The sequence below is a fragment of the Panthera tigris genome, chromosome B4 (genome assembly GCF_018350195.1).
Source record: "Panthera tigris isolate Pti1 chromosome B4, P.tigris_Pti1_mat1.1, whole genome shotgun sequence".
In the NCBI taxonomy this organism is placed as follows: Eukaryota; Metazoa; Chordata; class Mammalia; order Carnivora; family Felidae; genus Panthera; species Panthera tigris.
This window is the reverse complement of record NC_056666.1, coordinates 12,532,714-12,547,484: the sequence shown is the minus strand read 5'-3', so window position 1 is coordinate 12,547,484 and position 14,771 is coordinate 12,532,714. Positions and strand designations below refer to the sequence as shown.

The following is a 14,771-nucleotide window of genomic DNA, read 5'->3' as shown; positions in this document are numbered from 1 at the left end:
CGCCCCGAAGCAGGGCTGCTGCGCCCCCCTGTCCGCGCCTCCCAGCCCAGAGCTGCTGAGAACAAGCAGGTGTGGGCACGGCCGGAGCTGGCACGAAGGGCTTCCGAGAGAGATCCCGGTGAGCGGGGTACGTCCCAGCCCAGAGGGCTCAAAATACGAGAGACAGAGGGCACGAGTGCGAGGATGGGGAGTCACACACATGTGAGCTCCTGTTGGTGAACCCACTGCACCCCCAGCCCGGGATGGTGAGAAGCGCCAACCAGACTCCGAATTTCCACGAGGGCTTGGTGTCCGCGAACCTTGCAGTGGGGATGGTGGTAACCAAGGCAGGTGGCCCCCCGCCTGCGGCAGGGGAATCTGCTTCTCAATGATGCCACCAGTATAGAGACCGACACTTGTCTCCTAAATGTAACGGGAGCCAAGAGTCTCGAAAGTGGGGGTGCCCTGGGCACTAGCTGCCAGAGGTTTTAGGAGAAGGGCCATTGCAGGGTCAGGCGAGGTTGGGGCTAGGCCCTGGGCCTTGCTGATTTCCTAGGATGCGTGTCTCCCAAAGAGTAGGGCTCGCTGGCCCTGGGGCAGGGGTGGGGAGGCGGGGTCCCCCTGCCCCGCGTCCCACTGAGTGTAAGCCCGTGTCTCCCTCCCACAGGAGGCCGAGCTGGAACGCCTGGAACGGGAATTTGCCATTCAATCCCAGATTACGGAGGCCGCCCGCCGCCTCGCCAGTGACCCCAACGTCAGCAAAAAACTGAAGAAACAAAGGAAAACCTCTTATCTGAATGCACTGAGGAAGCTGCAGGAGATCGAGAATGCCATCAACGAGAACCGCATCAAGTCTGGGAAGAAACCCACGCAGAGGGCTTCGCTGATCATCGCCGGTCAGTGCTAACTAAGCCCGCTCCCCACAGGGGCCCCTGGCACCAGCACCAGCCCCGAGAGCGGGTCCACAGCTGGCTCCCTGCATGACCTGCGCAAGCTGTTTAACCCCCCGTGCCTTATTTTTGGTCCATAAAGTGAAGCTCATAAGGCCCGGTAACCAGATAGGAACAACACAGCGTGTTCAGGTCCACACAAGAGGATCCCACAAACCGAGCCGTCCGGATCCCTGTCCGCTGTGCCCTGGGAGAGCCAGCGGCCGTGAGCTACATGCTCTCATCGGCCCTCACCGGGAGCTAGGCTCAGCTAACCGTGCCTGCCCAGGTTCTGATGTCCTCGGGGACCTGATCACCCTGCCCGTGTCTGGAAGGAAAGAGGGTGGCTGGGGTCCGCTGCGAGCCAGCACCCCCGCCGAGCCTGTGTCCTCCACAGACGGGCTGTCTCCAAGGGCCCCCCTGTCCCAAAGCCGAACCCCGGGAGGACTGGGCCACCCCACTCTGATTGTCTAGAGTCCTGAGGTCACGACTCCTGGTCAGGAGGGTTTAGAAGCTCGGGTGATTACATTTGGCAAATGCTAGAAAGAACCCCCCCCCCCAAATCCACCCACGGCCGTCGAGTCCCCCAAACTGTTTTAATCCTTCTTTCCTATGTCAGCAAACTCTTTGAAACCTACGTCAGATACTCCTTCATGGTTTACGCATGTTGAAAACACTTCTTCGGGAAGATAGAAAGTGGGATAGAGGTGACCAGGGGCTGGAGGGGGAGGCGGAATGGGGAGTTAGTGTTTCATGGGTACAGGTTTTGTTAGGAAAAATGAAAAAGTTCAAGGGATGTTGATGGTTGCACAGTAGTGTAAGTATACTTAACGGCACTGACCTGTTCAGCTAAAAACGGTTAAAACAGTACATTTTACGGCGTGTATGTTTTACCACAATTACATACGTATAAATCATATGTACTTATAACATACGTAGAGCACAATTGTGTAACCTTAAAATGTGGGCAAACGAGGGAAGCAAGGCTCTACCAGGGCCTCTGCCCCCCAGTTGCCCCCATCCCACCAAACAATACAGATAAAATAACTTGGTAGTTTAGAAAAACAAGAGACCGTAAAAAAAAAAAAAAATCCTTTCTTCTAGGAAATTTGGAATAACCATCTTTCCCCATCCTGCCCTGTTGGCCTTGGCCAAGACTTTGTCACTTGCTTGCCCACGTCTTAACAGAGCTGCAGTCAGCCAGCCTTTCTCCGTCTGAGGCCTCTGTGAGACCTCCTTGGGGAGGCCCAGCTCTGCGGAAACCTCCAGCACGGTCACCAGAGCCAAGTTTGGGAGGGGTACCACAGGGACAGACCTGTCACTGGTCGGCCCCAGAAGAGCCTGGTTTCCCGGCCTGCCCGGCGCGGGCGGTTCTGTGAGCGCTGACAACAGAATTCACATTTAAACAAGTATCTGTCCCAGCGGCGCATGGTCCCATGCAAATTTGCAGCCATTGTTTTTAAGTGCTCAAGAATGTACTTTATTTTGCCACCGCCTCAGAATGTTTCTGCCACACTTGAATTAGAGGAATAATTACAGTTCTTCTTAGTTCCTTAGTCTGGTGTTTTATTTCTTTTCTTTCTGGTTTTTTTTTTTTTTTTTTAACATTTTCCGAGAGCAAGAGAGGCAGAGCATGAGTGGGGGAGGGGCAGGGAAAGGGGGAGACACAGAATCGGAAGCAGGCTCAGGCTCCGAGCTGTCAGCACAGAGCTTGACCCGGGGCTCAAACCCACGAACCGTGAGATCATGACCTGAGCCAAACTCAGACGTTTAATTGACTGAGCCACACAGGCACCCCTGGTGTTTTATTTCAAGAGCTAAAACACTAAACTTGGAACTTCAGACTGGGACCTTTGCTCGTTTTGAACAGAGCAACTCCAGACAAACCACTCCCCCTCGGTGGCCTCAGTTTCCCCAGATGTTAAGAGGGGAGGACTATTTTACTGGCTCCCTCTTGGGCACGTTCTCATGGTTAACTAGCACCTATAAAAATAGGCTTTGGAGAGATAGAAGCTATAGTTAGCAGCCTGCGTTCACCACTAACGACTTAAGAAGTTTACGGAGAAGACATTTATTGTCACAAGACCAAAGCCAAGTCCTTAACCTAGTTTCGCGTGTACCAAATACATAGCAGTTCACTGCCTTTGGCTGGGTTGGAACGCGCCCTGAGATCGGGCCGGGACAACGATGTGGCTTAACCAGGCCGGGCAGCCTTTATCCTGGATATTAAGCTGCTCGGCACGGCAGGGTCCAGTGAAACGAGTGCAGATGCGCAAAGACTGGCACATCGCGGTGTCAGGAGCGAGGGATGAGCTAATGACCCACCCCAGGGACTGTCAAAGGAAATGCCAAACAGCATTTTGATTGTACTCCGTGTGTTCTCTCTGATTAGAAAGAGGAGGATGTGGCACGGTCCCAAACGTATGATTTTTACAAGGAGGTCTTTGTCTCAGGGATGGGCTGAACTCATAGACTCTTGCTCTCTCTCTTCTCAGATGGAAATATTGCCAGTGAAGACAGCTCCCTCTCGGATGCCCTTGTGCTAGAGGATGGTAGGTTGTCCGTTTCCTGCTTCAGAACTCGGACACAGATTAACGGGGATTAGGCTGTATGCAGTCTGGCACAGCCCAGTGGGAAGACCAGAGCCAGGCTGAGGTGACAGCAGGGTGCCCCGCCAGTCCCTGGTTCGCAGCACTCACCCATTTGGGGGTAGGTGGGCGCCGCGTCAGCTCGGGTCTGTGGGAACTTCGGTATTTCCCATGGCCCAGAGGTAGGAGGTGAGGTCCATGAACGGTGTTCTCTGTTTTATAGTTGACAAAACCGCGTTTAAAAAAATCTTTTTTAGTGTCTATTTTTGAGAGCGAGGTAGGGAAGCGCAGAGAGAGGGAGACAGCAGCCGAAGCGGGCTCCACGCTGACAGCAGAGAGCCTGATGCGGGGCTGGAACTCACAGAACCGTGAGATGATGACTGAGCCCAAGTTGAATGCTTGACCAACAGAGCCACCCAGGCGCCCCACAGTTTTAACTGAACACCATGTGCAGTTTCCTTTTGAGTATTCATAGTTTCTGGAGGAAAGACATGGTCTTTGGTTGGATCATAAGTCTAAGATTGAAGCCCACTAGGAAAGCCTGGGAGTAGCAGGAAGAAAAACCTTCCATACCTTCCTGAGAAATCTTGAAAACCAAAGAGAAGATGTCCCTTTAGATTCCTGGTCAGGCCTTGAAATTGTCTTCCTGTTTGCCATTGACCTCTGAAAACCCAGCGGTTATCAGGATATTTTCTTGGGAAATTCTTAGAAAAACAGAACTGATCCCCCACGCCCACACCACCACCACACACAGGGGTAGAAAGAATTCGAGGCATGGGACCATCTCTGAGAATGTTCCCGCGGGTTTAAATCAAAACTTGGGAGGCGAGGACATTGACGATATGGAAATCTATTAAGTGCCAGTTAATTTTTCTGCCCTTTAGGAGAACCTCTGGTGGGCAGTGCTGAGTGGCTGTTGAGACAGAAAACCTTAAAAGGTCTGCCCGACACATAGTCATGATGGGAATTGCAAGGATGAAAATAATTGCTATTGATGTGGGGAAAGGCTGGCAGGTTATTTACCCAATGGTCTTGGCCCTGCTGTTAGCAATCAGGTCATAATATTTTTATCGTCAGCATCGTTCTGCGGGTGGGGAGGAAGCCAGGCTGCGGGGGAGCAGGGAGAGGGGCTTTGAGTACGAGCGATCCGGCCCTGGTTTTGGCCTCTGTGGACTTCAGTCTCTCCAGGCGAGGGAACAACAATTGAGCGAGATTCCTTTGTAAGAGAAGAGTTGGGGGAGGTACGTGTTGTTGTTGGCTAACGTGGGTGCATGGATGGCGACTAGTTTCCTCCTGTGTTCCGGACCCCCTAAGGGGCATCATCGCCTCAGTTGGACCATTGCAGACTTGCCCCTCCTAGGGGCTCTTTGCTTTACTGATTTGAGGGGCGGGCGCATAATAGATGCTGGGTTTCAAGTTTGGGGGATGGAGAATTAGGCTTTGGATAAGAATACGAATTGTAAATGGACTGCGGGGCCAAGTGAAAGGTGGTTGGAGCTTTTGGGGTTTGCTTCTGTGTATTTTTTCCCTTCAGACCCGGCCCTCTGCCTTCACAATGAGCACTGAGTTTCCCCCCCCTCCCCCCCTGCTCACTGCTGTTCCCTCACCCCCCGAGTTGTCCACCCTGATTATCTTCCTTAACCCCTGCCTCGTCTCTCTCCCAGCCTTGCCCACTCGGAACCCTGACAGTTGACTAGCTCTCACACAGGATTTTCATCCTGACCCCTCCGTGCTTAGGAAGTTCCAGAGCCTTCCTAGGGCTTTCAGACCACATTCCCCACTCAGCCTGGAATCAAAGAAAAGCAGAGAGAGTAGATCCCTAGAACCGCCAACAGATAATGACGCGCAACATACATAACTTTCTTTCATTTTTTTTTTCCTAACAAGTATTTATTGAGCATCATTCCAGGCACTGAGGTGATAGAAGCAAACACAACAGAACCCTCCTGGAGCTGAAACTCCCCCAGACCAAATTAGACGCTTAAGGTCTATTGAATGAAAACTTTACAACATGTTAATGACTATGTTTTGCTCTTTGGTATGAAGCAATCATTTGCTGTTGGGATTTATTGGCACTCAGGCTTCACTCCATCTGTAGCTAATCAAAAGTGAAACTTCTCTCCCCATTGAAGGCTGCTGCTTGAAGTTTAGGTTTGGTTCATTCTGGTTTGACTTGTCTCGGCAACTGGGGAAGCCATGGGGTGCGCTCGTTGCCTGTCTGGATTGTGGGGGGCGGGGGTGGAATGTGGTCATTGAGCAGACGCCTGTCTGGATTGCGGGGGGGGGGGGGGGGCAGCTGTGGGTGGGGGTGGGGGGATCTGTCTGGGTCGGTGGGAGGGACCCTTGCTCAGTTCGTCTCTCTCCATCTCTGTGCAGAAGACTCTCAGGTCACCAGCACACTGTCCCCCTTACAGTCTCCTCACAAGGGACTCCCTCCTCGACCACCGTCACACAACAGGCCCCCTCCTCCCCAGTCCCTGGAGGGACTCCGGCAGATGCACTATCACGGCAGCGACTACGACAAATCCCCCATAAAGCCCAAAATGTGGAGTGAGTCCTCTTTAGATGAGCCTTACGAGAAGGTCAAGAAACGTTCCTCCCACGGCCATTCCAGGTGAGCTGGGTCGGGGAGATCACATGAGCTCACGGGAAAAAACAAAGGGCTGTCCCAAATAGCACCCACAAGTTTCAGAATCCACACCAGCTCATTCCCTCCCTCCTGGGGCGGCCTTAAAACAGTGCTGCGCTCACAGCGCCCTCTGCTGCTGACCCTGTCAAGGTGCAGATCGGTCGTGCAAAAGGGAATGGGCGTTTGGGGCTCACAGTGTCTGGGCAGATGGTCTTAATGTTGTGAAATGACACGGAAATTAACGAGGGAGGCTTAGGCAGCGTCCTTCTGAAAAGGCAAGAGAGAGTCTACTCCCAGGAATCCCAAAGTGGTTCAGAACCCTACAGCATCATCCAACAGGATTCCAGGGCCAGACAGCTGTAATCTTAGCCGTGCATTATCAGCTCATTACTCAGCTGATACTGCAGAGAGATTTTTGGAAGGCATTTTGGTCTGTTTCTCTGTTTTTCTCATTTCCTTTAATTACACCCTTTAAAGCTCCCAGTGGCTGTCCAGACAGGTAAATATTTGTCCGCTGGAAAACAGAAACTGTGGTTGAGGGCAGGGACTTCACAGAACAGTCCACTGCCTGTTATGCACAAGGCTGATGAGGGTTTCTTTCTTTCTTTCTTTCTTTTTTTTTTTTTTTTTTTGAAGATTTTTATTTTCTAAGTAATCTCTCCATCCACCCGGGGGGCTTGAACTCACAACCCTGAGATCAAGAGTCGCATGCTCTTCTGACTGAGCCAGCCAGGCGCCCCCACTAGGGTCTTGGTTTCACACTGTGGTGCAGGTCGGGGCTGAGGACCCCCACCCACAACTGGGGCGAAGGCTGAGAGCCAGAATAGGAATCGGGGGGGGGGGGGGCGGGCAGACCCGGGCGAGCTTTCCCGACACCCAGGCTGGGGTCCGCGGCCAGGCAGCTCCCCGGGAAGAGGTGCGGTCGTGTGTGGCGGTGACCAGCCTGGTATCCTCTGATTTGCAGCAGTCACAAGCGATTCCCCAGCACGGGCAGCTGTGCAGAAGCAGGCGGGGGCAGTAGCTCCCTCCAGAACAGCCCCATCCGCAGCCTCCCTCACTGGAACTCCCAGTCCAGCATGCCGTCCACACCAGACCTGCGGGTCCGGAGTCCCCACTATGTTCATTCCACGAGGTGAGTGTACCAGGCCTTTGGGCCACCTCCGTCCCTAGACCAGACCTCCTTTTGTTAACCTGGGCGATTCCCCCCCCCATACTGGCCCAAAGAACCGGTAAACTGGGGTCAGGCCGGAACCAGTGAGGCAGGTTCTCGTTAATGCAAAGCGGGATGAAAAATCCGGGACGGCAGCAGTGAGCCCCCGTTAGCTACGAGACCCATTTGTATCCCCGGGTCTACGTCCGGGAGTCACCTGGGAAATCTCCAGGCTTCTGGAAACAGTGGGCATGGAGGGAGTTTCCTCTTTTTTTTAAATTTTTTAAAAGTTTGTTTATTTAAGCAATCTCTACACCGAAAGTGGGGCTCGAACTCACGACCCCGAGATGGAGAGCCACATGCTCTACCGACTGAGGCATCCAGACGCCTCACGGAGGGAGCTTTCCTAATCAAAATGGAGGCAGGAGAGGCTATCCAGATCAGCAGGGAACATGCTGGAAACGGAACGACCTTGCACTGATAGGGGGTGATATTTATTCTCTAGTCTTCATGTGTCTTCCCGCTGAGGCCTGGACTTTTTAATGTCTCAGGGTGTAAATTCATTGAAGAGGAAAAGGAACTGGCAGAAGTGAAGCGTGACTCACTCCTGCATTTTCTGAGAAGAGGCACAACCAAAGCCATCATTCGATTTGATCAAATTGCGTAGGGATTTGCCTACGCACTGACTGCGTAGGGACTGTGGCTCCAAGGAAGGATTTATATAGGATAAGTTGGAGCTCGCCAGGCAAGACTGATGCATTCTTTCAGGCAGCATACTTGTCACTTGCCTGTATGCACCAGGTATCACCGTAGGGACAGAGCAGTGAGCGAAACAGACCACACTCCAGCTCTCAACGGACTGACGTTTTAGTAGGGGAGAGTGGCAAGAAAGAAAAAGGTCTGTCCCGTGGTGATACGCGCTAAGAAAAATGGACAGGGGGCTACATAGTGAAAGGCAAGAGTGACCATTAAGTGAAAGCATCAGGGCAGTTCTCTCTAATAAGGTGACATTTGCGTAGAGACCTGAATGGATGGGGCAGCCAGTTCTGAGGATACATCCGAGAAGGGCAAGGTCGGAGCCCCAGGGCGAGGCCTGCACTTAGCATGTCCCCTGGGGGCTAGAACGGCCGGAGCAGATGACCGAGACCGTGGAGAGGAAAGTGAGGCCTGAGCCCCAAAGAGCCGCTCGGTGGGGACTTCACGTTCTACCCTGAGTGGCAGAACAGGAACTCACCTCCTCCTGTACTTGGCCAGTGGGGCCGCCCTGAATGTCACATGTGTCCTAGCATCGTCCGCCCCTGTGACACTGATGGGTGTTTACAGCGTGGACTCATAAGCAGAGTGGATCATAGACAAAGTAGTGGCAAGCGGAGTGTGTGCAGCCGTCAGGTTTAAGTGTTAGCTGCTCCCGCCGCCCAGTTGAGGGTTCCGGGCGAGTGGGAACCTACGTGGGTTTCCTAACAGTATCTGGTTGAACCCTGTGAAGTGCGCTAAGTCCGCCTTTCTCTTGCTCTTCAAAGAGAGGGCATTTCATCTGATGGCACGGATTCTCCTGGTTCTCTTTGCATCTATAGAATCCTATTGCGCCATTAAAAAAAAAAAAAAAAAAAAAAAAAGCCAGGCCATTAGGGTGCTTTCTAGAGGCCACCTTTCTGTGGGCGCCGTCCGCTGTCCCGCCCCCGCGCATACTCGAGCATCCAGTCGGGGGGATCTGCGGTCCCTCCGGCCCCTTGGCTTCGCCCGGCGGGACTCCCAGGGCCACCCTGCTCCCGCCCAGCGCTCCTAGGTGCGGTTCGCTGGCGGCTCTGGACGGCGGGTTCTGTCCTTGCCTGCGCCCACCCCGTCCCCCCAGGCGCCCCTCCCCGGGGCACCCCCACCCACCCGCCCGCCCGCCCGCCGTCTCCCCGCAGGTCGGTGGACCTCAGCCCCACGCGGCTGCACAGCCTCGCCCTGCACTTTAGGCACCGGAGCTCCAGCTTGGAGTCCCAGGGCAAGCTCCTGGGCTCGGAGAACGACACGGGGAGCCCCGACTTCTACACCCCGCGGACTCGTAGCAGCAACGGCTCCGACCCCATGGACGACTGCTCCTCCTGCACCAGCCACTCGAGCTCGGAGCACTACTACCCGGCGCAGATGAACGCCAACTACTCCACGCTGGCCGAGGACTCGCCGTCGAAGGCGCGCGCGCGGCAGCGGCAGCGGCAGCGGGCGGCGGGCGCGCTGGGCGCCGCGAACTCGGGCAGCATGCCCAACCTGGCGGCGCGCGGCGGCGGTGCGCACGGCGTCTACCTGCACAGCCAGAGCCAGCCCAGCTCGCAGTACCGCATCAAGGAGTACCCGCTGTACATCGAGGGCGGCGCCACGCCCGTGGTGGTGCGCAGCCTGGAGAGCGACCAGGAGGGCCACTACAGCGTCAAGGCGCAGTTCAAGACGTCCAACTCGTACACGGCGGGCGGCCTGTTCCGGGAGAGCTGGCGCGGCGGCGACGAGGGCGACGCGGGCCGCCTGACGCCGTCGCGCTCGCAGATCCTGCGGACTCCGTCGCTGGGCCGCGAGGGCGCCCACGACAAGGGCGCGGGCCGCGCCGCCGTCTCGGACGAGCTGCGCCTGTGGTACCAGCGCTCCACGGCCTCGCACAAGGAGCACAGCCGCCTGTCGCACACCAGCTCCACCTCCTCGGACAGCGGCTCCCAGTACAGCACCTCCTCCCAGAGCACCTTCGTGGCGCACAGCAGGGTCACCAGGATGCCCCAGATGTGCAAGGCCACGTCAGGTGAGCGGGGCGGGGGTGGGGGGGACCTCCGGACATTCTGAGATCGTTCGTTCCAGAAACCTGGGCTGTCAGACGGCTGAGACTGGGGGCCTTCGGGTCCCCTCTCCTTCACGCGCTCCCGCCCCAGCCCTGGCTTTGGGGGACAGAGATCTCAGAGCCGGTGGGGGGGAGGGGGCAGCGCCTCCGACCCTCCCCAGCGGGCTGGGCCAAGTCGCCCTCGGTTCAGCATCCTAGGTAAAGATGCGAACCCTGCCTCTTGCCGCTTCTTGTAAGGACAGACATCAGAGAAGCCCAGTGCTGACGTGGCTCCGGGTTTGTTCCAGTCAAAGGTGCACCTTTACCCTGGTGAAGAGACACTAGTACGTTGCAGACCCGAGTGGCCCCTTCCAGGGCGACACTTGTTCCGGGCAGGGCCTTGCGTCCTGGAGCCTTGGAACTGGGCCGTGTCCCCTGGGTGGGACCGACTGGTGTGGGGAGAGGGGAAGGGGGGGTTAAAGTCCCAACTGCTCCTGGGTTCCCATGTCAGGGATGTTAGGAGGTGACCAAAAGAATTTTTATAAAGTGCTTTCAATACCTCGATACTACGCCTTTAAAGCTTTCATAATTAGGCTTTTTTCCTTGTACTCAGCATTGAGCAGTGCCAGACCATAAAAAAGTAAAAACGGAAAACACCACCCTTTGCTTCAGAAGCTAGTAGCTTCTCTGGGAAAGAACAGCGGTGACAGCCACCCCCAGTGCCCAGCAGTGACCTCACGGCTCGCAGCACGCTCGGGCCGGGGCTTGGGGGGCGGGGGGGGGGGTGGGGAGCAGGCAGGAGGCTCTGCTTAGACAGACTACAGGGAAAGAAAAGGGAGGCAGCTGAGACATAATAAAATGATTTTTTAAAATAGAAGAATAAAATGAGAGTGATCAGCACACAGAAGGGATTCCAAGTCAGGATCTGACTTGTGATGGGAAAGAGTTAAGTAAGGATAAAGATCGGGAAGGACAGAAAATGGGGTTCACCTTTGGGGAACAGGGGGGGATTCTTGGGCCTTGGAATGAATGGGACAAAGAGGAGGGACCGGCCGGCTGCCTGGGTGCACCAGGCCTCACGGCTCCCGCATTCTATGCCCCGTGTCCCCAGTGACTCATTCGTTTATTATGGCGGCACATTGGCCAAATGACAGGTTCCAGAGAGGAGAACAAAAGTGATTCAGGCAATCATGAAAGAAACCATGGGCTTGGAGGTCCTAGAACCTTCTCCGTGTTCCTCCTTCATCTATAAAAAAAGCCCAGTGAAACTCGCCCGGGACTTCGCAGGAGGGTTTGGAGAAAGAACGAATGAGTGCGTTGCTCGCATCATTTAAAAAACATGAGCCTCTGTAACTGTTCAGAGCACTAGCGGTCTGCCAGGAACAAGGAACCAGGAGTGTTTCCCTTCTGTCAAAACTGTAGCACTTGCCTGGTGATGAGGTAACTCTTTGAGAACATATTTTAGAAGTTCTAAACGTATTTCGAAGGTCTAAGAAGCTGTATCTGAAGTTTAATGAGAAAGATACTTTGGAGAAGACCGAATTGGCCAAAAGTCAGGGGGGGAAGGGGATCGCCCCCACTGTGACCCTGCCACGGGGTCATACCCAGCATCTCTGGAAAGAAGCTCCTTCACTGGACCTGTCTGACCCCCCCTTTTCTGCATCACCCCTCCGCAGCTGCCTTACCTCAAAGCCAGAGAAGCTCAACGCCGTCGAGTGAAATTGGAGTGACGCCCCCAAGCAGTCCCCACCACATCCTAACCTGGCAGACTGGGTGAGTCCCCTGTTCAGACCTTCTGCCCCCTTCTTCCAGCCTCTAGAATGATCAGTTTTCCTCATCAGTTAGGAAGGATGTCCTAAACACAAGATCCTCGTTGCCGGAAGGGTGTACCCACCAAAAACGTGAGCATGTGTTCCTGGGAAACCCCTTCCTTCCCAAAGCAGCTGCGTGGACGCTGTTACCTCCCACCTGGCTCCTTTCCGTCCCTGTCCGTGTAGACGGGCCAGTTCTCTGGGCTCTCTTTTCACCCTGGCGGTGGTCCCAGGAACGTGGGGCAGGTGGGTGCCGGAAGTCAAACGGCACTCCTTTGGGCAGAATTCCACGCGGCGTTTGATTTGTGTTCAGATTCTATCAGGCGGACTTCAGGGGGCGGGGCAGGAAGGGGAGAGGGGACTTGAGCTACTCTTGCTTCTCGCCCTGCCCCCACCTTAGAATCAGGACACATCTGAAGGAAAAGGGCCTGAGGCTCCGAGCCCTTCTCTGTCCTGGCTCCAGCTGCTTGCTCTTAACCCACAAACCAAGGGGATCAGGTGCAGGTTCCCTGAGATCTTTAAGAAGTGACGCACAGCAAAGTAATGAAACCAAAATTCCGTTCCTTTTATAGCTGCCAGCGTAGGCATAGAGCATTCTAGTCTCGTGGACGGTTAGACGTTCTGACCCCTGACGTCCAGCAGATACACGTAAATCGCTTTCCTCACGATCCCTGCCTCTTCTGTTGGTCCTCACACGTCCCCTCGGACTGGCTGTTAGGTTCTGTCCGCGCCCGCTGGGTCAAGGGGTGAGGGATCCCTCGATCGGGCTCTATTCAGTTTCTAGTTTGCTGGAGGGCCCATGGGGAAGCCTGGAAAAAGTTGACGGCCGTCTGGGAGTTGAATCATAGGACAACAGGACCAGAACGGGCTCCACTGGCTGCATTCGGGCTCCCGTGCCTGGCAGACGTTTTTGTCTCTGTAAATTTCTCCGGGGTGACTTTAAACCAGGCTTTACGGGGCCTTAGTATTTGACAGAAGGGAAAGGGGAGCTGATGTGTGTTGAGTGCCTGCGGTGTACTCAAAGGCTGGGAGCTTTTTCTGACATTTATAAGTTTCATGTATTCTTCACCGCAACCTTGCGAGGGAAAGAGCCGATCTCTTAGTTGTATTGATGAGGCTTAGAGAGAGTAGGTGCTCTGCCCGGAGTCCCACAGCTGAACGAAGCTGCATTCTCTGGCCTCTGGAATCCTGTCCTCTTCCACCGGCCAGGGGTCCTGAGAGTGCTGCCCTCGGACCGGCAGCTCGAGCATGTGTGGTTTGGGATCTTGTTACAAATGCAGACGCTCCGGCCCATCCATGACTTACTAAATGAGACAAGGGGGGGTGGGGTGGGGTGGGCAGGGCATTGTGTTTTAACAAGGCCTCCAGGGGATTCTGATGTCTGCTCAAGTCTGACAGTCCCTCAACTATAGCCCATGATGCCTCTTCCTCCTTTTGAGTCAGGAGAACCCATAGTCCCAACCACAGTGATCTGTGTCCACTCCCATTTCTTGGTCTTCGGGGTGGCAGCTACCCTCTCCGTCCTTATTACAGGTCGTTATGACCCTCCCTCCCATGCCATCCACAGGTCAGGTCCATCACACGTGGTCGGGCAGCTACTGCAAGGCCTCAGGCCCGAGAGTGGCACGGAGATTAATTCATAGGAGAAAGTACGTCAGACCTTGTGTTATCTTGGTATCTCCGGTGGCCAAGCCATTTCACCCAAATAAGGAACTTCCCATTTCAGGGTCTTTGTCGGGATGGTCCACATTTTCTGAATCCCGCCCAGTCTCCTCTAATCTGATTATTATATGACTGTTATTTGCGGGAGGGCAGGCCTGAAAGGAGTGAACGCCCTTGAGCTGGCCTCGAACCCCACCTGTGTTCCACCACAAAGAGCTAGTGAGGAGGCTGGACAAATTGGAAACCAAGCTGTTTGGGTCCTTGAAGTAAACGTTTATCAGATTGAGGAGGTGGACGGTCGTAAACAACCAGCAACTGTTCTCTGTGATGTGATAGGAAAATGAGAAATGGGTACAAAGTGCCAAAGCCCGCCTTCCGAACAAAACCAAAGAGGAGGCCTTTGAGTCACTCTTGGGGCTTGAAAGTTCTGCGTGAATTCTGTTATTTGTCACTAACGCTTGGGTGTATAGTCGACTGATCTTTGCAATGTATTAATAAGCTACTAATCATGTCTGTGTCAGTTCCTCTCTTTAACATGACCTCTCTTCTCTTCCTTCTTCTGCTTTCCTTTGTTCAGAGAAGCAACAGAAAACTCACCCATTATGGATGGGTCTGAGTCTCCAACTCACCAAAGCACTGATGACTAGAGGTATTGTAAGGGGGTGTTCGGTTCTCCCCGCCCTCCCCCTCTCCCCCCCGCTGCTCACGAGTGTGTGATCTCACATGTGCTGCATGTGTCGCCCTTGTCCACATTGTAATTTCCAGAAGCAGCTTCTGAATGGTGTGGAAGGCGTTATTCTTATGTGGAAGGCGTTATTCTTATGTCTTATTTCTAGATACCTGGGGAACTCTATATGTTTTGACATGAGATGTTAGACATTCCCACTGCTACTTCCCAGAAAAGACCCCACTGTGTGTCATAGCCCTTCCCAGACTCTGTGTACGCAGATACTTGCAGAAGCTTTTACTGGTGTCATGGTCAATGTCCAGGAAAAGAGGAGCGCCCTACAGTTTACACGGCAAAGCACCAAAACCAGACTGAGTTGATCCAGTCACCTGCACGTCACCCCTGCTTTCATCCTGCATTCCTGAGGGACAGATGTATACTCGGCCACATGGCCTGCTGTCCAAAATGTCCCTAGATAAGCATCACGTTCCTCACTACTTGGGAGCTCGTTGGAAATCTGGACTCCTGGGCCTACTGAATTTGAGTCTGCATTTCAACGAGACCCCTG

The 14,771-nt window shown here is 54.3% G+C and overlaps 1 protein-coding gene across 6 annotated transcripts in view; it reads left to right on the top strand.

Moving 5' to 3' along the window:
- The window catches only part of FRMD4A (FERM domain containing 4A), a 614,651-nt gene that overhangs the window by 585,716 nt on the left and 14,164 nt on the right, over window positions 1-14,771 (top strand). For 5 of the 6 annotated variants that reach the window (XM_042991088.1, XM_042991087.1, XM_042991091.1 and 2 more), the window contains 6 exons: window positions 647-875; window positions 3,404-3,460; window positions 5,873-6,110; window positions 7,090-7,257; window positions 9,186-10,048; window positions 11,740-11,836. In XM_042991088.1, the coding sequence (XP_042847022.1) occupies window positions 647-875; window positions 3,404-3,460; window positions 5,873-6,110; window positions 7,090-7,257; window positions 9,186-10,048; window positions 11,740-11,836 (1,652 nt within the window). Of the gene's footprint in view, window positions 1-646; window positions 876-3,403; window positions 3,461-5,872; window positions 6,111-7,089; window positions 7,258-9,185; window positions 10,049-11,739; window positions 11,837-14,113; window positions 14,186-14,771 lie in introns of all 6 variants that reach the window. The other variant, XM_042991090.1, reaches the window with a different exon arrangement.